The sequence below is a fragment of the Tenrec ecaudatus genome, chromosome 9 (assembly GCF_050624435.1).
Source record: "Tenrec ecaudatus isolate mTenEca1 chromosome 9, mTenEca1.hap1, whole genome shotgun sequence".
NCBI classification, from domain to species: domain Eukaryota; kingdom Metazoa; phylum Chordata; class Mammalia; order Afrosoricida; family Tenrecidae; genus Tenrec; species Tenrec ecaudatus.
Genome location: NC_134538.1, coordinates 127,943,255 through 127,966,861, shown reverse-complemented (window position 1 = coordinate 127,966,861; position 23,607 = coordinate 127,943,255). Strand labels below are relative to the sequence as shown.

At 42.7% G+C, this 23,607-nt stretch overlaps 1 protein-coding gene across 2 annotated transcripts in view; it reads left to right on the top strand.

Annotated features, from left to right (window-relative positions):
* Window positions 1-1,539: 1,539 nt before the first annotated feature.
* The window catches only part of PNPLA8 (patatin like domain 8, phospholipase A2), a 42,217-nt gene continuing 20,149 nt past the window's right edge, over window positions 1,540-23,607 (top strand). The window contains exons 1-6 of one of the 2 annotated variants that reach the window (XM_075558560.1): window positions 1,540-1,674; window positions 15,513-15,561; window positions 15,649-16,606; window positions 16,760-16,909; window positions 18,454-18,605; window positions 22,170-22,264. In XM_075558560.1, coding sequence (XP_075414675.1) covers window positions 15,557-15,561; window positions 15,649-16,606; window positions 16,760-16,909; window positions 18,454-18,605; window positions 22,170-22,264 — 1,360 coding nt within the window. In that variant the 5' untranslated portion in view covers window positions 1,540-1,674; window positions 15,513-15,556. Of the gene's footprint in view, window positions 1,675-15,512; window positions 16,607-16,759; window positions 16,910-18,453; window positions 18,606-22,169; window positions 22,265-23,607 lie in introns of both variants that reach the window. The other variant, XM_075558559.1, reaches the window with a different exon arrangement.

The following is a 23,607-nucleotide window of genomic DNA, read 5'->3' as shown; positions in this document are numbered from 1 at the left end:
CCTGGGGGGGGGGGGTTATATGTCAATCATTGTGATTGAATTCCCCTTTCTCCCTCCACCTTACCCTTACCCTTCTGGTATCGCTACTCTCATTATCAGTCCTGAGGGGCTTATCTGTCTTGGATTCCCTGTGCTTCTGAGCTCTTATCTGTACCAGTGTACATGCTCTGGTCTAGCTGGATTTGGAAAGTAAATTGAGGTCATGATAGTTGTGGCGGGGTGGGAGAGGAAGCATTAAAGAACTAGAGGAAAGTTGTGTGTTTTGTTGGTGCTATACTGCATCCTAACTGGCTCATTGTCTCTTTCTTGTGACCTTCTGTAAGGGATGTCCAGTTGTCTACAGATTAGCTTTGGGTCTCCACTCAGCACTCTCCCTTATTCACATAGATATGATTTTCTTGTTCTGGCTCTTTGATGCCTGATACCTGATCCCATTGACCCCTCATGATCACACAGGCTGGTGAACTTCTTCCATGTGGGCTTCATTGCTACATGGCCCCTTGTTTATCTTCAAGCTTTTAAGACCCCCGACACTATATCTTTTGATAGCCAGGCACCATCAGCTTTCTTCACATTTGCTTATGCACCCACTTTGTCTTCAGCGATCCTGTGGGGAAGGTGAACATTATGGAATGCCGGGTTATTAGAACAAAGCGTTCTAGCATTGAGGAGGTACTTGAGTTGAGGCTCCATGTCCATTTACTTCCTTAACACTTAACATATATGTTCAGAGATCTATTGTCCTATAGTTATAAATATATTTGTATATGTACATGCCTGTATATAGACCTCTATAAATGTCCTTTGCCTCCTAGTTCTTTCCTTTATTTCCTTTTACTTTCCTTTTGTCCCACTATCATGTTCGGCCTTTATTCGGAAAATATTTTCTTTTTAACTCTAAAGGTAAAGCCCACGCTGGGCTCACAGCTACAGATAAAACAAGGCAGGCCTACATTAGACCTGGGGGCTGTAGTTTGTCGTGGTTTCTCATAAAATACCTAAATTTGATTTTTAAAATAGATGTACGTTCTAATAAGCCTGTTTAGCGTGGAGGCTTTTCTAAGGTGGCATGCGCCAAGTTCAGTCTAATGCGCAGTCCCATAGATGCGAATGACTAGTCTGGGCGGCTTAGCCACGGGGAAGAGACATTTGTCAAGGGGAGGTGACATCAACTTGGTCAGGTCATGGTCATACCACCCGACGCCTGGCCGGCGGCTGACGACGCGCCCCCACTCCAGGGCGTAGCCAGCCAGCCTGCAAAACACCGAGGTCCTGTCCCTCGGCTGTCTAGGTCACACGCCCGGCTAGACGCTAGAGGCGTCACACTGACAGCGCGAGACCACGCCCCTCCCGGCCCGGCCCCGCCTTCCGGGCGGCACGCGCGTGGACGCGCTCACGTCCCAGCAGTCGGCACCTCCGCGCACGCCTCGGCGTGTGGGCGGAGCTCCGGCCGACGGCCCCGCGAATCCGGAGTCACCTCGGGTGGGTGGGGCAACACCCCCCCGCGCCGTGCGTCACTTCCGCCGAGGGCGGGGCGAAGCCAAAGGGGTGGTACCCGGACCACTGCCCCGAAGTGTCCGGAGCTCAGAGCCCATGTAGGCCCGCCGGAGCGAACCTCGATGCCGGGAGGAGGCGCGGTGCCACCGTGGCCGGAGTACCTGCGACGCGCAGCCCGTAAGTGGTGGGTGGGAGGCGGGAGGCAGCCTGGTTGCCCGGGCACCTGTTCCACCCTCCTGGTCCCACCGCGCCTCGCCTGATCGCAGAGCGATTGCAGCGTCGACGGGTCGGGGGCGCCCGGCTCCTCGGCCATCCGTTGAATAAGGCTTCGAAACGGGTCGTGGACCCCTAGTCCGGGGGGTGTGCGGTGGCCCTGGCCCTCTCCTCCGTGCTGGCCGCGCCGCCGCCGCCCGCAGACTGTTTTGGTTGCTCAGGCCCCGCCCTGCCCGGACTGGACCCCTGGGCCTCCCGGCTTCCTGGGATCTGGCAGGTGCTGGGATCCGGGGTCCTCCAGCAGTTTCTCGGTGTCACCCTCCCGTTTCCCCAACTCTGCGCCCTTACGGGTCTGGACTGTCCTGTGCACCTGTAGCGATTGCGCTGCTTGGTCTGTGTGCGAGCTTTTGCTTTGAACTCCGCCCCCATTAACCCTGCCCTGACTGAGGCTAAGCGAATTCAGGGGTGTGCTTTGAAAACATTGGAGCTTCGTGAATCATTGGACTGGACCAGTTCCCGTCCCTTCCTTTTTTGCCTTTACGCTGATTGGAGCTAGGTTACAGGCCTAATAGAATAATGACTTGAACAAACAAACAAAAATAACGTCCCAGAAGAGATATATGGTATGAGAGGCCATCATCTCCTCTATAATTTAGTTTTCGCCCTTCGTCTGCAGACTTAATTATTCACGTCTTAAGAAAGCTCAAGGAAAAGTTATTAAAATGGTGAAATATTAATAAACAGAATCCTTAAAATATATATGTTAAAACTGTGCACGAAAGAGTTCAGCCCCTGTGTTGTGAGGCCGTTTTAAGTGTATTGGAGCTGCTGGGCTCATTTAAACTCAATGTAGCTCAGTCAACTCCTTGTAGTTGTAAGCTCACTGTAGTTGTGCTCTTAGCACATTGTAGCTGTGCACATTAATTATTCTTTCAAGAGAAAAATCAAAACTCACTGCCATTGAGCCAATTAGGCTCATATTCAGAACTTTAAAAAGATTCTCAATCATCTGTTGATCCATTAAAATTTTTCTGAATATTGATAAAGATTTTCCATATCTGTATCCCATTTAAATCCAAACCATATACAGTAAACTGTCCTTTAGAGCCAGTGATCTTGAGTGTAGGGTTCAGTTTCACTAGTTATTTATTCACTTGCTTCAGGGCAACACACGCACACTGTAGGGTGGACCTGAGAACAGCTTGTGCTTTGTTGCTATTTTTCTCCAGAAGCCAATAGAGGCGGGAAGCCTGAGGGCACAGTAGGTAAGCACTTGACTGCTGACTGCCAGTGAACTTCCAAGAAAGGGCTGAGAGTCTGCTCCCACGGAGATGACTGCCTTTGACTCTGCCCTCTAGGATACTGGGAGTTGGAAGCAACTTGGCAGCAGTGGGTTTTGTTTTTATAGAGATGGAGGAGCTGGACTGAACTCTATAGCACACACTCTGCTGTTTGTCGAACATGTATATAATTTCTTAGTTTGAATTGTTCCCTCCAATGTTGAATATTTTATTCACTGGATTGTTGACCCATTATTTCATTTTATTTCCCTCCACTGTTTTTTTTTCTTTTGTGCTTGTTATTGTTTTTTTTCATTTTCGTGACTGTCTACTACTTACAATTGACATTTTCTCCATTTTCAAGTGCATAGGTCAGTGGCAGTAATCAGTCACAATGTTGTGCAATTAGCACCAGATGCATCCAAACTTTCCATCACCCACACAGAAATTCTGTACCCATTAAGCAATAACTCTCTATCCTCCCCGCCCCCAGCCCAGGGCCACCATAAGCTACATTCTATGCATTTTTTCCTCTCATGTTACATGTAAATAAGGTCACATAGTATCTGTTCATTTCTATGTGGATTATTTCACTTCATCGAGTGTTCAAGGTCCCTTTATGTCATGGTATGTATGAAGACTTCATTCCTTTTTATAGTGGATTCTTAATATTCCCTTACTTCTTAAATGTTCACTCCTCCTTGTAATTTTTGTTTGTTTTCTTGTTTCCCTGGGACATCTTTTCTCGATTTTTTTTAAGAACAATTTTACTCCTATACATTTTGATTTCTTTGAAATGCTTTCTTTCCTCTTTGTAGTTTTCAAGTTGGAAGCCCAAGTAGCACTTTAGTCAGTCCAAAATATTCTGAAATTTTATGGAAAGATGAAGCATGTCTTTGCAGAGAAGTGTTTTTCAAGGAACCCCCCCCCCCCAAAAAAAAAAGATCAGGCTCACAGCTGGGTCTATTCTGACTCATAGTGACCCAAAACAGGATAGCACCGCCTCTGGGTTTCTAGGACTAACAGTTTAGGACAGCCTAGAGCCGGTTGTGGTTTCACACTGTTGTCCTTGCTGTCAGGAGCACAGTGCGTACGCAGTTCACCACTGGTTAATCCGATTCTAAGGTCCTCCAGAACTTTATTACTCTGGCCTCTGCTTTGGTAAGTTCGTTCAGTCTTTTTTCACTTGTTACTGGTCTGGGTAAGTCCAAATAGAAATCCATGACCTATATTCCTATAGTTTACCCCTATTGTAATGTCCCTCACTACTTAATCCTGTCACTCTCAACTGGAACTCTTTCCTGGTATTAAATTGGTCCTTTTCCAAGTTATCACATATTCATAAATGGTAAGTTCCCTGTGTCTCGTGATTGAAAAGCCTAAAGCTATGTGACACTGCCCTTTCCTTACCTTTGGTCTGACAGCCAGGCCTGTGCGTGCTGCTGTCGGGTCTGTGTTCCCCACTAGCACAGTGTGGCGCAGACTCATGCTCTTTCCCATCTGTTACCTCGATTCAGACCTGGGTGACCTCAGGTTTGCATTATTGCAATAATTCAGCCCTCTATAAAGCCATCCTTTGCAGCCTGTACCTGGCAGTTCCCCGTTTCCATTGGCTCAAGCTCCCTACCGCTTGTTAGTGACTGCTCCAAGCCTCTCCTGTCTATTTATACTTCAGTCTCATCCCTGCTCTTTTCTCAGGTGATGACGCCATTATCCTCCCTATCTCCTTACAACCTAACTTCTGTTCATACTTGAATTTATCCTCACAACTCTTACCTACAATTTTCTAGTGTTGGGATTCAAGAGCAATTGAGTTAGTCTTGTTGATATTGCTGTTCACAAATTCTTAGTAATTTTTGCTTAATTGTTACAGTTCCTGAGAGACATGTTTTGAATTCCCTGATTATGATCCTGCCCATAATTGTCTAATCTCCCTGTAGCTGTGCCCGTTTGGTGCTTTCTCTACTGTGTTTCAGTGCCGGGTGGATAAGTGTGATCATAATGAGCCACTGTGCTATCTTACTGGAAAGACACACTGCAAACTCTTTGCTGTAGCGTAGGCGGCTTGCTTTGTCTGCTGCATAGCTCGGTCCCATCCTTATCAGTCTTTCTGTGTTCTTACCCGACTTTCCTTCAGTTACCCTCTTGTTCTTGCTTTCCTTAGATGCACCAAAGCTCATCCCTGTTGCCAAGGCCTTGGCTGCTTTTCTAGAATTAGTTCCCTTCTTCTTTTCTCCCAGATTCTTATTACCATCTGTTTCTGGACATCCTGCAGGTCTCTGCTAAAGTGTGAACTTCTTTCCTCTCTGTATCACACCATCTACGACAGGTCCCGTGGTGCCCTACCCCTATATGACAGTCCTCAGTCTGACACTATGCCGTATGCTAGTTATTTGTGGATTTGCTTATAGGTGGATTTGCTCTCCAAGGCCTGGGATTCTGCCTACGGTTTAGCAAGTAAATGAATTTAACCCTTCATTTGGTAGTGTTCTCTTTTTAATCCATATTTACTGCACTTTGATCTAAACTCTCCTTAAAATGCCTTTTGTTTTCTTTTGGTTAGTGTAGGCCCAGGATATCATTGTCCTCATTTCTTCAGGTTGAGCTTTACTTTGTCATGAAGTTACAGGTGTTTCTTGCCACTAGCATGTAGCTGGATTTGTTCATTTATAAAATGTTGCCCTCCTTGTTCATTCTTTGTAAAGTTTTCTTCATGCCTCCTTCTTATTGTCCTTTCTAGTATGTCTTTGAACATTTTAAACAACCTTAATTACTTTCTGCCATTTAAATTTTGATTACACACTTTCCTGGTGACTGTACTTGATGATGATCTCTCAAGGTGACGGTGCTGTTTTGCATGGGAGTCCCATTTGCCCTGAGTTGCGAAAGTGCTCTCACCTGGTGGCATCAGATGACCCCGTTGGGGCCCAGTGGAGCTGACCAATTGTGACCGAATTTTATTTGTACAGGGAGGGTAGTGTGGCTACCGATCCAGACCTGGGAGCCCTTTTCTACCTGGTGGTCCTCCTCCGGTGGGTCTTGAGCGTCACTTTTTATCCAGAATGACACTTGTTGTATTGGACCTTGGCTCTCTGGATGTTGGACGCCGAGGGGCTTTTTTCAGTTTATCACCTTGATGGCAAGTCTTGGATGCTCAGAAAGGTCTGGAAGGCCAACATCTTCACCTCCGGTATAGCTCCTTTCTAAAATAGCTTCTTTGGACCCACCCTCCTCATTGAGTTACTTCCCTGGGTTTTCCAGGCTGGAGGTCTCTAGGGAAGCCAACTGCCATCACTCGCTCCTGCGGAGCTGCTAGTGGGTTAGAAATGTTGAGGGTTTTTAAAAAATATATTTTTATTTAATCATTTTATTGGGGGAGGTTGTACAACTCATCACAATCCATCCATCCATCCATTGTGTCAAGCACATTTGTACATTGGTTGCCATCATCATTCTCAAAGAAATGTTGAGTTTTTGCTTAGCAGCCAAGGACTTCACCACACCCTGCCAGGACTCCTTCCTCGGTACATGTGGACAGTTGTCAGTCATACGCAAGCAGTCTGCAGAGAATGATTTTAGTATTCACATGGTTATCTTTTGGATGGTTAGAGTAGGTTCCTTGCTTCCCACCGTTCTTCCTTGCTTCCCGTCACTTCCCTTAATTGGTGTGCTGCTGTTGGACTCACCTCAGCCATCCCTTTGCTTCCGTGACTTCCGCACAGTGATCTGTACTCTGTGGCGAGAGTTACAAGCTTCTGTATAATCCGAAACTCTTCAGTATCATCTGCTACTTCTCCTTCATGTAATCTCTCTAGGCCTTACAGTGAACTAGTCTACTTGACATTTCACACTGTGTATGTGCGTATGTGGTGCAGAGGGGAGAGCTCACCTGATCTACTCTGGCTTCCCTGTTGCCCCAAGGCAGAGGTCAAGTATGCCTCCACCCTGCACCCTTCTGAACCCTGTTCTGACACCAACCGTTCCTCGAACAGGTTACTTACTGTTCAGCCGGGTTCCATAATTTGTTGCACTAGTTACACAGAACTCATAGACAAAACTCACAATTATGGGATTTTTTAGAGAAGTTGAGGACCCCTGGTGGCATAATGGTTATGTATTTGGCTGGTATCTCTTAGGTCAGTAGTTCGAAACCACCAGCCCACTTCTCAGGAGAAAAAAAATGAGACTGTCTACCGTCTGAGAACCATACAAGAGCTGTTCTGCCCTGTCCTGTCAGGTCTCTGTGAGTTAGAAACAAATCCATGGCAGTAAGTTGTTTGTGTGTTGTTTTGTTTTTAAGCAGGGGAATTAGCAGGTTACTTTAAGTCGTGATCAGTCAACAGTGAGGATACAAACAGCACTCTCCTCAGCCAGTAGCTCTCCAACGCTCTCCAACGCTCAGCCTCTCGGCTGCATACTCCATTAGCTTCTGCTTCGGGGCCAGGGGGCCTGCTTGCTGTTCTGCCTCACCGTCTCATAGTCCTGGACTGCTTCTCTTGTTTCGTCCCATGGTCTCCGCGCCTGGCCTCTGGACTGCTTCTCTGTTCTGTCTCATGGTCTCCGTGCCTGGCCTCTGGACTGCTTCTCTTGTTTCATCCCATGGTCTCTGTGCTCCAACCTCTGGAAAGATGTAGAAATCTGCCCCTGTCAAGATTAGAGCCTTGGAAACACTCTGGCACAGTTCTGCTCTGTTCTATAGGGTCTCTATGAGTTTAAGTAGACACAAAGCAATAGGCTGATGTGTGAAGAAAATGCTTTTATATGTAGATCATCTAGTATAGTGGGTCTCAACCTGTGAGTCAAGACCCCTTTGGGGGCAAACGACCCTTTCACGGGTTGCCTAAGGCTATCGAAAAAAATTTCCAATGGTCTTAGAACCGAGACACCTCTCCTCTATCCATCTCCAGTTGGGTCCACCCACATGCAGATATGCCCACATAGGAGTACCCGGCGTGATAACATCATCACACCAAGCACATCACATACACCCGTACAAATACAGGTGTATGTGACAGGGTTGGCACCATAAGGTACTTACTGCAGACCAGTTGCACATGCGTAGAGAGCAGCTACTGTGTAGAAAGCAGCTGTTGTGTTGAAAGCAGCTACTGTGCTGAAAGCAGCAGTACTGGAGGTAAAACGGCACTTCATGAATTATAATTACTGTGCAAATGTAAAATCGTGCTGTTAAATCATCAATGACTGTAAATATATATAACTATATATATGTATATATATATATATATATACCATGGGAACTTAATCTGGATGCTAATCAGTCTTTTTATATTCAGCTGTGGTTGATGTGAATACTGCCCCCTTGTGATAGTAACAGGCATGTAAAGCAAACAACACAGAATGGTAAATCATAGGAAACTTTAATGAACTGTATTGACTGAACTATGCCATGTATCATCTTTTGGATTATAAAAGCTATTGTTATATATCATTTTCATTAGCAAACCATTCTGTGACCATGGATCATGTAGAGAAGAATGTTAAGGAAAGAAAATGTAGTGAGGATTTTTTACAGTATGGTTTTACCTCAATCATTACAGCAGTAATTGAGAAACCGCAGTGTTATTTGTTGTGAAGTTCTATCAACTAAAACACTCTTTTGATAGCAAGTGTTCGAGCTTTGCCAGCAAGGATACCAACTATTTTCAAAGCAAAGCTGATGGGCTCAAGAAAACCAGACTTGGCACTGGTGGCAAATACGACAAACAAAACGTAGCAGCCGTTGAAACTTTGTAATTGGTGGCACTCAGAATCACCAGAGCTAAGAAACCTCACACCATTGCTGAGGGCTTACTGTTACCAGGGGCCGAAGACATTGTTCGAGTGATGATCGGGGACAAATTTGTTACGAAATTGAGTAAAATTCCCTTATCTATCGACACTGTCCACAGAAGAATAGATGACGTGTCTAATGATAGTCTTGATCAGGAAATCCAGGAAATTAAATCTACTCCACTTCCAATATTGAGCATTCAGCTTAATGAATCTACAAACGTTGTAAACTGTTCAGTTACTGGTTTGTGTGAGGTATATTAATGATGGCAACTTTAAAGATGAGTTTCTTTTTTGCAAACCTCTTGAAACGACAACTACTGCACGTGATATTACCGTATATACTTGCGTATAAGCCAACCTAAATATCAGCCAAAGTATCTAATTTTACCACAAAAACAACATTTAAAATGTGCTGAAAACCTCGGCTTATACGTGAGTATATATGGTATTTGACACAGTTGATTCATTTCTGAAAGAACCTAAGATTTGTGGTGTTTGCACAGACGGTGCTCCAGCTATGCTAGGCTGTCGATCTGGATTTCAACATTTGGTGCTGAGGAGTCACCAAAAGTCATCGGAACTCACTGTATGATTCATTGGCAAATGTTAGCAATAAGGACACTGCCAAAAGAGTTCCGAGAAATAATGAAAAGCGCAATAAGTTCTGTCAGTTTTGTAAGCAAGCACTTTAAACAGTCGACTGTTTTCGCAACTGTGCAACGAGTTAGAAGCACTGAACAATCCTCTGCTATTTAACACTGAAGTGAGATGGTTGTCTAGAGGAAAAGTTTTAAAACGTGTTTTTGAGCTTCGTGATGAACTCAAAACATTTTTTAATCAGAAAGCAAGACCGCAGTTCGAAGCACTTTTCAGCGATAAAAGTGAACTGCAGAAAATAGCTTACTTGGTTGCCATCTTGAATGAGTTAAATTTATCACTGCAAGGACCAAATGAAACATGCCGCCATTTGTCTGAAAAGATCCAATCATTCCGAATGAAACTTCAGCCTTGGCAAAAAAGTTGGATGAAAAAAAACTTACATGTTGCCTACCTTATTTGCTTTCTTTGAGGAATGAGTTAGTTTATTGTCCCAACCTGGCCGATAAACACGTGGGGTTAATTGAAGGGCGGAGAGATAAATGGCTCAGTGAGCCTCGCCTTTCTAGTTCTTGGGTCTCTTGCTTTGTGATGGTCGCACCGGGGTGCAGCTGCCTTAGTCAGTTCCCTGCTTTAGCTGGCAAGGCTCACTTCCTGCAAGTCATCCCTGAGGAGAAGCAGCATGGACCTACCCCTATGCTGGAGCATCCGTGTGGAGACCCCTGCCAGCGCTAAGATGCTTACACATTCACTGACTCAGCTTTCCTCCTGCAGTCAGCATTATTGCATGTGTTTTATGAGATGGAGGAGAATTTTGTGGATTGGTGTTGGACATATGGGTTAATGGGTTCATGTTGGACTTGTGGGCTTGGGCAGCACTGGGTTGGGATGTTTTCTTGGTGTGAACTTAACCTTTATATAAAACGCTCTCTTATACATGAGTTTCTGTGGACTTGTTTCTCCAAAGTACCCAGACTCACATAAGGAACATGACCTTGAACCAGACAAAAGGATTGCGATGGTAATATCTGTGAAAGAACACTTTCACATACTTACAGACGAAATTTCATCGTACTTTCCAAATCTACCAGACACCGCATTTGCACTTGCCAGAAGCCCATTCACAGTCAAGTTGAAGATGTTCCTGAGACAGCACAAGAGGAGTTCATTGAACTCATTAACAGCGATGCAGCGAGAACTGATTTCTCTATGCCAGTTACATAATCCTGGATCAAGTGTTTGCAGTCATATCCTGTTCTGTCTGAGACTGTGTTGCACAGTCTTCTTCCATTTCCAACAACATATCTTTGTGAAACAGGGTTTTCCAGCTTGTTGGTCAAGTCTAAATACAGAATTAGACTTGTTGTGGAAGATGATCTTCATGTGCTCTTGCAAAGACTGCCCTGAGAATTTCTGATCCCGTGAGAAAGAAGCTATCTCAACCTTTGCACTGATGCTGGCTTTTTATGCATACTGTTGTAAAATGTAGCAATGTAGTTTACTATTGTTATATTAAGACTGTTAGCCATGCTACACCATGCTTCAAGACAAAATTTCATTTATTTGTCCTTAGAAAAAATATTTCACAATATATTATTACATATTGTTTTGTGATTGATCACTATACTTTAATTCTGTTCAATTTGTAACAATGAAGATACATCCTGCATATCAGATATTTACATTATGATTTATAACAGTAGCAAAATTATAGTTATGAAGTAGCAATGAAAATAATTTTATGGTTGGGGGTCACCACAACTGTATTAAAGGGTTCTGGCATTAGGAAGGTTGAGAACCACTGATCTAGTACCTTTTTAAAAATTTTTGTTTTAATTTTTATTTTTTCTCCAAGGGAGGGGCGGGAAGGGAGAGGGAGAGAGGGGGAGAGAGAGGGAGGGAGGGGGAGAGAGGGGGAGGAAGGAAAGAAGGGGGAGAGAGGGAGAGGGAGGGGGAGGGAAAGGAGAGGGAGAGGGGGAGAGAGCGATCTAGTACCTTTTAACTACTAAAGTGAAATCAAACCAAACCAAACCCATTGTCATCAAATCGATTCCAACTCAGAATGACCCTGTAGGTCAGAGTAAAACCTGCCCATTTGAGTTTCTCAGGCTGTAAATCTTTATGAAAGCAGAGAACTACATTTTTTTCTACCAAGGAGTGACTGGTAGATTCAAACTGCCAACCTTGAGGATGTATCTATGTATCATAATTATTAAATCATTTCTTGTAAGAATCTATTTAGGATTGTTTTCCAGTACAATATTTTTAAAAATCTCAGTCAGTTCTTCAGGGAATCATACATATGTGTATGTGTGTATATATGTGTATGTGCATGCGCACGTGTGTATGTACATACAAAGAGGTACCCCCCAAAAAGGAATTGCGCCGGATGGAGCAGCGCTTTCATACACATTTTTCCCACTAGGCAAGCATCGAACAATTCACTCTGAGTTAGTGCACCCAATGGCATCGCCTGGAAAGGTTCTCTCTGGTCACAGTGAATTTTTTCATGAAAGCAGTTTTGCTCCAACCTCGTTTTTTTGTGATGGCAGTTTTAAGAGAACCGTGTGAAACTTTGTTTCCCGCGGGGGGAAATGCCGCAGAAACTGTTGTGATGTTGAACAAGCTTACAAGGACAGCGCTACAAGAAAAACGCAAGTGTATGAGCGGTTTACTCATTTCAAAGGAGGTGAAAGGTTGATTGATGACGTTGTTCTGGATGTCTGTCAACTTCCTGAATGAACAAAAATATCAACAAAATCCATGCACTTGTGCTCCAAGACTGACGATAGACCATTGAAGAGACGGGGAAGATATCTGGACTGTCTTGGAGCTTGGTCCAGCAAGTTTTAATAGAAGATTTGAAAATGAGAAGGGTCACTGTGAAATGTGGGCCTCGGGTTCTGAGGGACCAGGAAAAACAGCGTTAAGTGGAAACAGGCCTTGCTTTAAAGTCACAGCTCTGAAGTGACCCAGACTTTTTTCCAAGGTCACTACTGGTGACAACATGGTGCTATTCTTACAACCTGAAAGCAAACATCAATCAAGCCAGTGAAAGAGCCCATCATCAGCTCATTCCCCCAAAGCTGTTCATGTGAAATCAGTGATGAAGACAATGCTCGTAGGGCGTTTTTGAGGTGAAGGAGATAGTGCCTTTGGCGCTCATTACCCAGGTCAGACTGTTCATCAACCTTTCTTTTGAGAAAGAAAAACATTTCAGAACAAAGCATGACATTTTGTGACCACAAAGGCCTGATTTGTGGCAGATGGACTGGTTTTGCCACCCTGACAATGTATCTGCTCACACAGCCATCTCAGTGTGCCATTTGTTGGAAAAGTCAGCATGCCTCTCTGGCTCCACGCACCTAACTCACCTGACCTCACTCAGTGAGACTTCTTTTTGTTTCTGCGAATGAAGAGGGACAGGAAAGGACAGCAATTTGATGATGTAGAAGAGGTGAAGAAAAAATGAGGAAGGTGCTGTCCGCCATCCAAGCAGATGAGTTTGAACAATGTTTCTAAGAGTGGAATCTCAGAGTTGACAAATGTATGAACTATAATGGAGAATACTTTAAAGGTGATACGATTGTTTTTTAATTAAATACATAACTTTTGGGGGAAAATCCTGTGTTTTGGTGGGGGTACCCCTCGTATATATGAACCCTGATTCCATAGTGGATATACATTGGGCTGTGATCCACATGGTCAGCAGCTTGAAACCACCAGCCGCTGCACAAGAGAAAGATGGGGCTTTCTACTCCCATAAACAGTTACAGTCTCATCAGAAACCCAAAGGGGGTATGGTGTTGCTCTGAGTGTGCATAGATTTCATGGAAGTGAGTTGAGATTTATATATATATATATATATATATATATATATATATATATATATATATATATATATATGTATTTCTATAGGGTGTTTTCTTATTAATCAAATTGCATGTCAAAGAATATACTTAAAATTTTGATAGCATTTAAAATTTCATCAGAGACTACCAACCTATTATGAACACTAAAATCAATGCCATTGAGTGGATTCTGAGTCATAGTGACAGGTAGAACTGCCGCGGTGGGCTTATGAGACTGTAACTCTATGGGAGTAGAAAGCGTCCTCTTTCTCCCATGGAGCTGCTGGAGGTTTTGAACTTCCGACCTTGCAGTTAGCAACCCAACAGGTCACCATCAGGGCTCTTTATGACTCCTCTAAAGTTTTACCAATTGATAGGGAAAAAATTGCTATTTCAATCAGCACTCTTCTATGATTTGAAGAAGCATGCTTTTCACAAATTTACTGTTTGTATTTCTTCTGGCCAGTTTTATTTATACTTTTTGTTTGCTTTTTATATTGGATGTTTTTCTTGTTAGTAGATGCTCTTTGTGTACATTATGGTTAACAACCCCTTATCTGTCAAATGCTACATGTTTTCTATCATTTGACTACTTTGATTTAATGAGTACTTTGGGACTGTATAGCAACTCGCTCTTACCTGAGACTGGAAGTTTGTTAGCTTCCTGTCCCATTTGTCTTTGTAACTGCAGCACCTAGTGCGTGTCTGGTATAAACACACAAACTCCAAACTCATGTCCACCAAGTCGATTCCGACTCATAGAGACCCTGTAGGACAGAGAACTGTCCCTGTCAGCTTCTGAGGCCATCACTCTTTTTTTTTTAATCGTTTTATTGGGGGCTCATATAGCTTATCACAGTCCATACATACATCAATTGTGTAAAGCACATCTGTACATTCATTGCCCTCATCATTCTCAAACATTTGCTCTCTACCTAAGCCCCTGGCATCAGGTCCTCATTTCTCCCCCTCCCTCCTTGTTCCCCCCTCCCTCATGATCCCTTGATAATTTATAAATTATTATTTTGTCATATCTTGCCCTGTTTGACATCTCCCTTCACCCACTTTTCTGTTTTCTATCCCTCAGGGAGGAGGTCACATGTAGATCCTTGAAATTGGTTCCCCCTTTCCAACCCACCCTCCCAGTATCGCCACTCCCACCACTGGTCCTGAAGGGATCATCTGCTCTGGATTCCCTGTGTTTCCAGTTCCTGTCTTTACCAGTGTACACCCTCTGGTCTAGCTAGATTTGTAAGGTAGAACTGGGATCAATCATGATAGTGAGGGAGGAAGAAGCATTTAGGAACTAGAGGAAAGTTGTATGTTTCATGGTTGCTCCATCGCACCCTGACTGGCTCGTCTCCTCCCCAAGACCCTTCTGTCAGGGATGTCCAGTGGCCAACAAATGGGCTTTGGGTCTCCACTCCGCACTGCCCCCCTCATTCACTATGATACAATTTTTTGTTCTTTGATGCCTGATACCTGATCCCTTCGACACCTCGTGATCGCACAGGCTGGTGTGTTCTTCCATGTGGGCTTTGTTGCTTCTGAGCTAGATGGCTGCTTGTTTACCTTCAAGCCTTTAAGACCCCAGACACTAAATATTTTGATAGCCGGGTATCATCCGCTTTCTTCGCCACATTGCTTATGCACTCGTTTGTCTTCAGCGATTGTATCCGGGAGCATTCAATGATATGATTTTTGTTCTTTGATGCCTGGTAACTGATCCCTTCAGAAGTCGTCACTCTTCAAGGGAGTAGGAAGCTTCGTCTTTTTCCGATGAAGCAACTGGTGGTTTTGAACTATTGACTTTTCGGTTTTCAATGTGTAACCCACTTTGTCACCAGCTCTTTCTGGTCTAGATTAGCCATTTAATAGATGGTCTGCAGTGAATGAACTGCAAGAGCTGATATTTTCAATTCCTTCAAGGAATCACATTTAACTGTCAAGGATTTAGCAATAAGGAAAAAACAAAAAGAAACCAGCAATATGCCCAAGTTACATATTATGTGCCATACAAAAAAATTATCAGATTAAGAAGCCTCCTTAAGTTTTTGTTAAATACTCTAGTACTGAACTTCTTTTTCAATCAAATTCTGGTTTTGATTACCTAAAGAATAAATCTACGTCAGCCATACTGGAAAAACATGACTGTCTTCTTTTGAGGCAAATTGCTGAGTGTACTGCAAACAAGCAAAAAACCAAAAAAAAAGTGTACTTTATGCCTGTTTTTAACTTTATCTTGAATTCTAATTTGTTTTTTGTTTTTTTGCCATTTCAGGTAAGACCATGAATTATGACATTTCTAAAATGAAACATTCATGAATGAAGTGAGGAAAAAATCAAAATCTAGAAAATAAGTGATTTTAAGTTATGTCTCTTAATTTGACGTTCGATATATATATTTACCTCCTTAGTAATGCAAGAGGCCTTTGTGGGAAGCAGAGAAACAAGCCACTTCACTTCTTGTGCTCACCTCAGTCTCACTGGAGGGTAAGCCACATCAGTCTGCAAAGAGATTTTCACGTGAGCAGAATAAGATGTAAACGGGCTCCCAGCGAAGCGCATTCTTGCAAGACGCACGGCTGCAGTCCAAGCCAGCATGGCTTACGCGTCGGAATTTTGAAACTTAGCACCTCTGCTCCTAAGGGACTTACGAAAGTGAGCATTCGTATATCCCGTATTAAGAGCACTCTGCACTCTGCCTCAAAGGCTGTGTTTGGCAGTCAGAATGAAATGATTTCACGTTTAGCTCAACTTAAGCCAAGTCCTGGAATATTCAGAAAAATATCGGGTAGTGGCTGGTTAAAACAGGGAAGCCTTAAACAAGCCATCAAAACGCTGACAAAGCACAGTGGCACATCGGCCACAGAGAGTCCTCTTCCTGCAAAAAGGAGCCCCCCTGCAGGTGAAGACAAGGAGACCCAGAGGCCAAGTCTTTTTGCATACACAGGGAGCATCAGCACAAAGGTCGAAGAGTCGTTTTCCTTTTGGGCCAACCACATTAACTCATACTTCCAAAACAAGATGAAAATGGCCCAAAGAAAGGAAAAGGAATATTTGCAAGATAGCTCAGAACTCAAAGACAAATCATTTCAACAAGACGGGAAATTCATTTCTTCCGATCCAGGCCTGGTGACTGGCACGCCTGGAGACGGTCCAGTTTCCACTAAACCAAGTTTTGCCAACTTTCTTTCTCGTCCCACTGGAGGTGTACAAGCTTTAGTAGGTGGTTACATTGGCGTCCTGGTCCCCAAACGAAAGCCTGACCCCAAAACTCTGACAGAAGAAAAAGAGGAGACAAACGCCAAGGTGATTGCCAGTAAAGACAAAGCTGCCGAGGAGAAAGAGCGCTTATCCATTCAGCGAGAAAAGGCAAGTCAGACTCTTTGGGGCTTTGTGCACTGTATTCATTTTGTCAGGCATAGAACGTGCTTAATTTCCCACTGAGACCTGGGAAATTTAAACAGATTGGGGTCGACAGCAGTTTCATCTTCTCGTCTTATCTGTGTAATTTGTATCTAATAGATTATTGCAAGAGTGAGCATTGATAACAGAACCCGGGCACTAGTGCAAGCATTAAGAAGAACGACGGACCCGAAGCTCTGTATTAGTCGGGTGGAAGAACTGACTTTCCATCTCCTGGAATACCCGGAAGGAAAAGGAGTGGCAGTCAAGGTAATTTCTGATTTCCTTAATCCGGTCTGGTCTTAAAATTGAAAAGAACAATAAAAATTTTAAAGTTTTTTTTCATATCCAAGATGTATGTTCTATAATTGCCCCTATCCTTGTTCTATAATTAGTTTAATTGCTCTGCTATAGTCATTATTAGTTTACTTACCCTGATATAAGTATGCTATTAGTACTAATATCTTCGCCTGAGATTCAACATTTATAAAAGACAAGATAAATTTCACCATATTGCTTGCGTTGTGCAAGAGCTGCCAATTTTTCCTTTCTTGTACTGTAGATACTTATAGTCTGGAGCCATACTGGGCTGCTAATCAATCGCAAGGTCGGCAGTTTGAAAGAGGAGGCTTTCTGCTCTCCTACAGAGTCCCAGTCCCAAAACCCAGAGGCAGTTCTGCTCTGCCCTGTAGCATCACTGTGAGTCGGAGGGAGAGAGCGTGAACCAAGCTTTTAAGACAGGGATGCCAGTCATAAGGAAACCTTTTTATTTCATGGTGTTGTCATGTTTGAAACTCTCCAAATTTTAATCACTTATTTCAAATTGAATTAGTAATCGCATTCAATAAAATAATCAGGCTTTCAAATATAAAATAATGAAGGTAATTTACTTAAACCCGTTTACATCGACTGTCTTCAGAGGAATGTTGAAAATATGAGGAAATCATTGAATTTATATTTATTTAGTGTTTATACTATTAAAATTATTTTGAAATGTTGAATGACTAGATATTATCAAAATTACATTAGGAATCTTTTAGTGCTTATTTTAAACTTCCCATTTAGAAGATTATAAATGGACTTTGTTCACCTTAATTCGCCTTTTTGGCTGCATCTTGGGGTAATGTGCCCTTTACATTGCTGTGGTGGACCCCACGCTCTGTAATTAAACTGCTTACTGCCCAGCTGCCGCTGACTCACGGTGATGTCATGGGTCAGGGCAGAGCCGTGCTCCAGACAGCCTTCGGTGACTCCGGTTTTGGAAGTAAGTCAGTAGGCCTGTCTTTGAGGCACTTCAAGGTTAGACCCAAACTCCCAGTTTAGCACCTGAATGTCTTAAACCATTTTCATGGTTTGCCGCTTAACTGTTGGACGTGGGGAAAATATTGTGTAAAATCTCTCAAGCTCATTTAGCCTTTTGTTGTAACAATGAATACTTCGCACATTTCTATTAAATCCTGACCCAAGACCCACAGCCATGGACTCCAACTAATCACTCTCTTGGATCGGGTTCCCTGAGAATGTAAATCTGCATCTTTCGCCAGTGGAGTGGCTGGTGGGTCTGCACTGCCACCTTGCAGGTAGCAGTCCGACGCCTCACCCACAGCGCCAATAGGCTAAGGGACTAAGCCTTTTATCTTTGAAATACTTAGGTAGAGGCTGACTTTCATCGTCCTAGATACCGCATCACAGATCAAAAACTTACCTTCCACTTCTGATTACTGAGAAAATAATAAACACTGGCACTTTGATTATATGTGAAATTGGGATGTGATGATTAAAATGATACTTTTAACACCGTTCTCTCAATATAGGAAAGACTTATTCCATATTTGCTACGAATTCGACAAATCAAGGACGAAACGCTGCAGGCTGTCGTTAGAGAAATTTTGGCGCTGATGGGCTACGTGGACCCGGTGAAAGGGAGAGGGGTCCGCATCCTCACGATCGATGGCGGAGGCACAAGGCAAGGGGTTGTTTAAACTGGCAGTTTCCGTGTACTCACAGCAACTTGATTTTTAACCCAACTCTGTATTTAAACCGTTACGAAGTCAGATTAAAAAGTAAAACATGAAATTGTTTTTCATAATGCATTGCCCTTTCACAAATAGGAGCTCCTTTCATGAATATCGGAATTACCTTTTAGTTTAATTTCATCTAACATTGTAGCCTTTTAAGAGTCTTTTTTTTGGAGTGGTGCTTTTGAACTTAGCAACTATGAGAATCTTGAAATGTGAACCGTGTTTCATAACTGAGCTTCCCTTTACTGCGTGAGTACAGTGTGAATGGCCGTTAGGAGGAGTCTCCGTCTGGGCCTCCCTGGTTCTCTGTCCTCGCTGGCAGTGCCCATGTGGCAGCCAAACAAGAAACAAATGTTTTCTTCGTTTTCACAAGGAGATCATTTTATCATCAAGCTCCACTGTTTCTACTGACAATTCATCCACTTGTTAAATTCGCTCATAGTTTTTTTAGTTCCTGCCTATGTGTTGCTTTGATTCTCTGGCTTGGCTTTGAGAACAACTCCCTTTTGCAACCCCCCTCGCCCCACCCCAGCCCCTCCAGATTTCCTACCTGGTGCCCCACTTCCCTGCTGTATCCACTCCTCTCCGCTTCCGCGCTTCGTGGGTGTCGTGCCGCGTGCTGGGCGCTGAAGTACTTCGTTTCACTCTGCCGGCGTGCTTGCAGCCACTGTGTGTCCAGTGGGTGGGTCTCCTCTCTGTCACACGTTGACAGCAACGGGAAAGAATGGGTGGCAGATGGGAGCAGAGGCTAATTAAGCATCTACGCAGATGACACCAGTCTTGTTTGTTCAGTGGTGGTGGCGAGGGGAAGCAAAGGAGGAAAGAAAAAAATGTCCCCCTCCACCCCCCAAAAAAGTGAAGAAAAAGAGAGACTGGATATGGTAAAACCAGTCACTGCTTGGTGGGGGTCTGGGCGGGATTACCGGGATTACCGGGAAGGCCATTGGTGTCGAGAAAAGCAGTTGTCTTGAATATAAGGTGCACTCAGAAACGCACGCTTGGCTAATGGGGATGGAATTGATTGAGGGGGGAATAATCTTGGGTGATCTTTCTTGAGAAGTGACGTCACCAAGAAGGTGAATGTTAAATTAGCTATGAATTGGAAAGATGGAGTCGAGTTTTCATAGATCAGGTATAGGGATAGAATGGTGTGTGTATTATTTATGTATAAATAATAATAACATTATATATTAAATGTTTTTAAGGGTGGCAGAGTGGGCAAGGGAGGGAATAAAGAGGAGCTAGTAAAAGACTCAAGAAGAAAGATGATTTGAAATTGTTGATGGCAATTTTTGTACTTGTCTGCTTAATATAATGGATGTATGGACAGTTATAATATATGTACGAGCCCCCAGTAAAATGATTTATCTTTTTAAAAAGTAAAGCAAGTGGTAGTTAATGAGCTTCACCGAGGAAAGGAAGGGGCCAGTCTTCTCAGTTATTCAATTCAGAGTTTCTGGGCTGAGAGATTCCATTTATTGAATCAATTAAGAAATATCATTGGATAGCTACTGTGTTTCAAGTATGGATCTAGGTCCGGGGCACTCGGTAAACCTTTATCTCAGAAGAGGAGAAAGCTAGTAAATAATAAAACAAGGCTGTGCATTTGTATATGAAGGAAGGTAAAATAAGAGGCTAGAGGATAATGGTGCTATTTTAGAGCGTGATCCTGGCTTCCCTTTGAGGAAGTGGGGTGGTATTAGAGTAGCGCTCTGGAAGTACATCAGTATCAGAGGTCACTCACATGCCTGGAGTGAGGTGGTTTGGTGAAAACGAGGTGTGCTACTAGTAAGTAGCTGGTCTTCCAGGAAAGGGTTGTGTTAGCCATGCAAGGAGACACTTGGAGGGAAAGAATTTGGAAATCTAGGGATGGGATCCAGGGGCCTCGGTTGCATAGTGGTCATGCGCTGGCTGCTAAGTTCAAGTCAGGAGCCATGTCAGGCTTTCTACTCCCACACAATTACAGCCTTGGAAGCGCACAAGGAAGGTTCCACTCTTCCTATCAGGTGGCTGTGAGTTGTAATTTTTAATCGACATATGCATATGAAAGCGGGACAGTGAAAAAGACGGAAGAATTGACACAAATATATGAATTATAGCGTTGGTGAAGAATGTACCACAGACTTTCTGAAAAACAAACACATCTGTTGGACGAAGTACAGCCGGCATGCACGCTCCTTAGAAACAAGGGTGATGAGACTTGTCTTTCTTATGTGGGATATGTTGAAGATGAATTGGTGGCAATGGCTGCAACAATAGACTCAGACATAGTAACAGGATTGTGAGGGTGGGGCAGGGCAGGCCTGGGCAATATTTTGTTCTATTATGTATATAAGCTCATTATGAGTCTAAATCAGTTTGGAAGTACCTAAGCGCAAAAACAGTACAGTGTTAGGCATGGTAACATATTAGCAATTCGATAAGTTAGGTATTTTTAAAATTAATTCTAAATATATACATGTAGCAATTTAACTCCCTGCCCCCATTACGCTAGTAGTTAGGAAGAAAAAAATATGAAAATAAATTAAAATCAACTATAGCTCACAACTGCCAAGATTATTTTTAACATATTGATTCTTCTACTCTTTTCTGTGTGAAGAGATGTCACGTTTTATTTACTTTTTATAAAAGTAGTGGGATCACGTTGTTAAATATGAAGATGTGTGTCAACATTATCTTTAATTCTGCACGTCTCACCTGGAACGCCGTAGTGCATTCTCTTAACATGTTGCCTTAGACTTTCTGACCTCGCATCAGATCTGTGTTATTTGTTGCCCACTAGCCCGCAAGAAAAAAAAAGAATTGACATCTTCAGTTTTTCACTTCTGTCTTAGAATATTCTCTGCCTCAGGCACCAGGGCACAAATTTCCACCATGTATTTTTATCTTATGGTGACTAACGAACGATCATGGTCTTCCATGATTTATTATCCCCGCATCTTGTTCCGAGCCTGGAACGCTCCCTTGTTTTTGTTTATCCTCTCAGTGTTGACTATCTTGTTCTCTTGGTACTTGCCCCTCCAGTGCCGTTCAGGCCCTTGGCTATTTCCTCTGTGAAGCCCAAGACCTAGAATTGAATAAGTCAGCAGCCTCACGTAACTTAAGGTTGTTGAGAAGTTTAGAAAATAAAAACACAAAAGGGAGCTTAAATCTCACTTATGAATTATGCAAAACAAATGTAATGGACTGTCGGTGAGACCAACTACTTGGGTAAGGGAAGAAACAAAGCGGTGGCATCCTGAGAGCGATGAGACCCGTTAAGAAGTACTTAAAGGTTGGGGTGTTGAAAAACTATTTTACATTGGGAAAGAGATGAATGAACATTCAAAACCACGCTGTCATAGCACAGGGTTTTATAACATTACTTAGATACTGGACTTTCAAAAGTAATTTTAGACATTTTTACTGCTCTTAGTGTATAGTATTAGCTTTCCCCTTGGTTTTTAAATTGCAAAATTGCAGCTTTCTTTGAGACAAAATTCTTATTTTGCTTTTTATCTTTTCTACAGAGGTGTGGTTACTATTCAGACACTTCGAAAACTAGTTGAACTTACGCAGAAGCCAATTCATCAGCTCTTTGATTACATTTGTGGTGTAAGCACAGGTAATTTACTTTTTATAAATGTGCAGCAATGAATTGAAGTTCAGAACCAAAATGCTTATTTTTAAGGTCATGGTTACTTTCTGAATGGTATTTACTTTTTGTTTTGAAAATGAATAATCCTTTGGTTTGCTTAATGGACTTTTAAAAATGCATATCATGAATAAAATTAATACCACAAAAGAGATTTAAAAAAAAATCATTTTATTGGGAGCTTGTACAACTCTTATCACAATCTATACATACATACGTTGTATCAAGCACGTTTGTACATTTGTTGCCATCATCATTCTTAAAACATTTTCTTTCTACTTGAGCCCTTGGTATGAGCTCCTCATTCAAAGAGATTTTAATGTGTTCTTTCTAGTAAGTCTTAACTATGCCAAAATCGCAAGTAAAATTTTTATATAATTGTATGATTTTATGTATTACCTTAAGAAGAATAAGATGGAAGAAGGTATTATTATAACACTTGAGCCAATAGAAAATTGGGTAAGATTTTTTATAAAAGGTATCCTCTTCTGGAAAAGTTACTTCTCATCTGGTTGGGTGAAGCCAATATTTAAATTGAGGAATATGAGAAATTATGATATGAGAAGCTCGTTTTTACTACTTTTGTGCCATGTACAGTATAAGTACAGTGTGTATTTTAATTGTAAAAGTTGGTGACTGTCCGATGCTTTTGTTTTGGTTTTGTCTTCTTTGTTTTTCACTGTAAGACAAGAGGAAACTGCCCGTTGGACTTCTGAAGCTTTAGATAGTCATGGGAGTGAAGACATCTTCCGCCTTCATGGTAGCTGGTGGATTCCCACTGGTCTCCTAGTTTAGGTGCCCAGTTTCTCCCCAGGGTTCCGAAGCAGCTTGCTGTCTTCCTGGCATAAGCTTCGGTAGAATAAGCCACATAGAATGATCAATATCATAATAGTGGTCTCCCGTTCTTGGTGTTTTATGACAGTGCAGGCAAGGCCTGATGGGTGCTTGTCCTGTTTATTTACCCGCTCTTCCCAAAGCTTGCTCTCCCCCGTTTTCTCATCACTTCAGGGTTAGGCCACTTAGACACACTAGGGGGCACTGTATCCTACTAATTGCAGCTAGTCTAGGCGCTCAGCTCTTGGCAAGGCCTTCCCACAGCACTCATTTCTTTCATTAACATGGGTTCCCAGGACCAACGGGAAGGAGTGATTCCTTTAATGAATTGGTGAGTTGTCAAATATACGGTATTCCATGAGTTAGACTAAGTAGTTACTTAAGATTCCAAAAGAGACTATGAAAAATAATACCTTATATATTTTAGTTTCATGTAAAATAACATCTTAGCCATTTTTTTGAATTATCATTATTTTCAG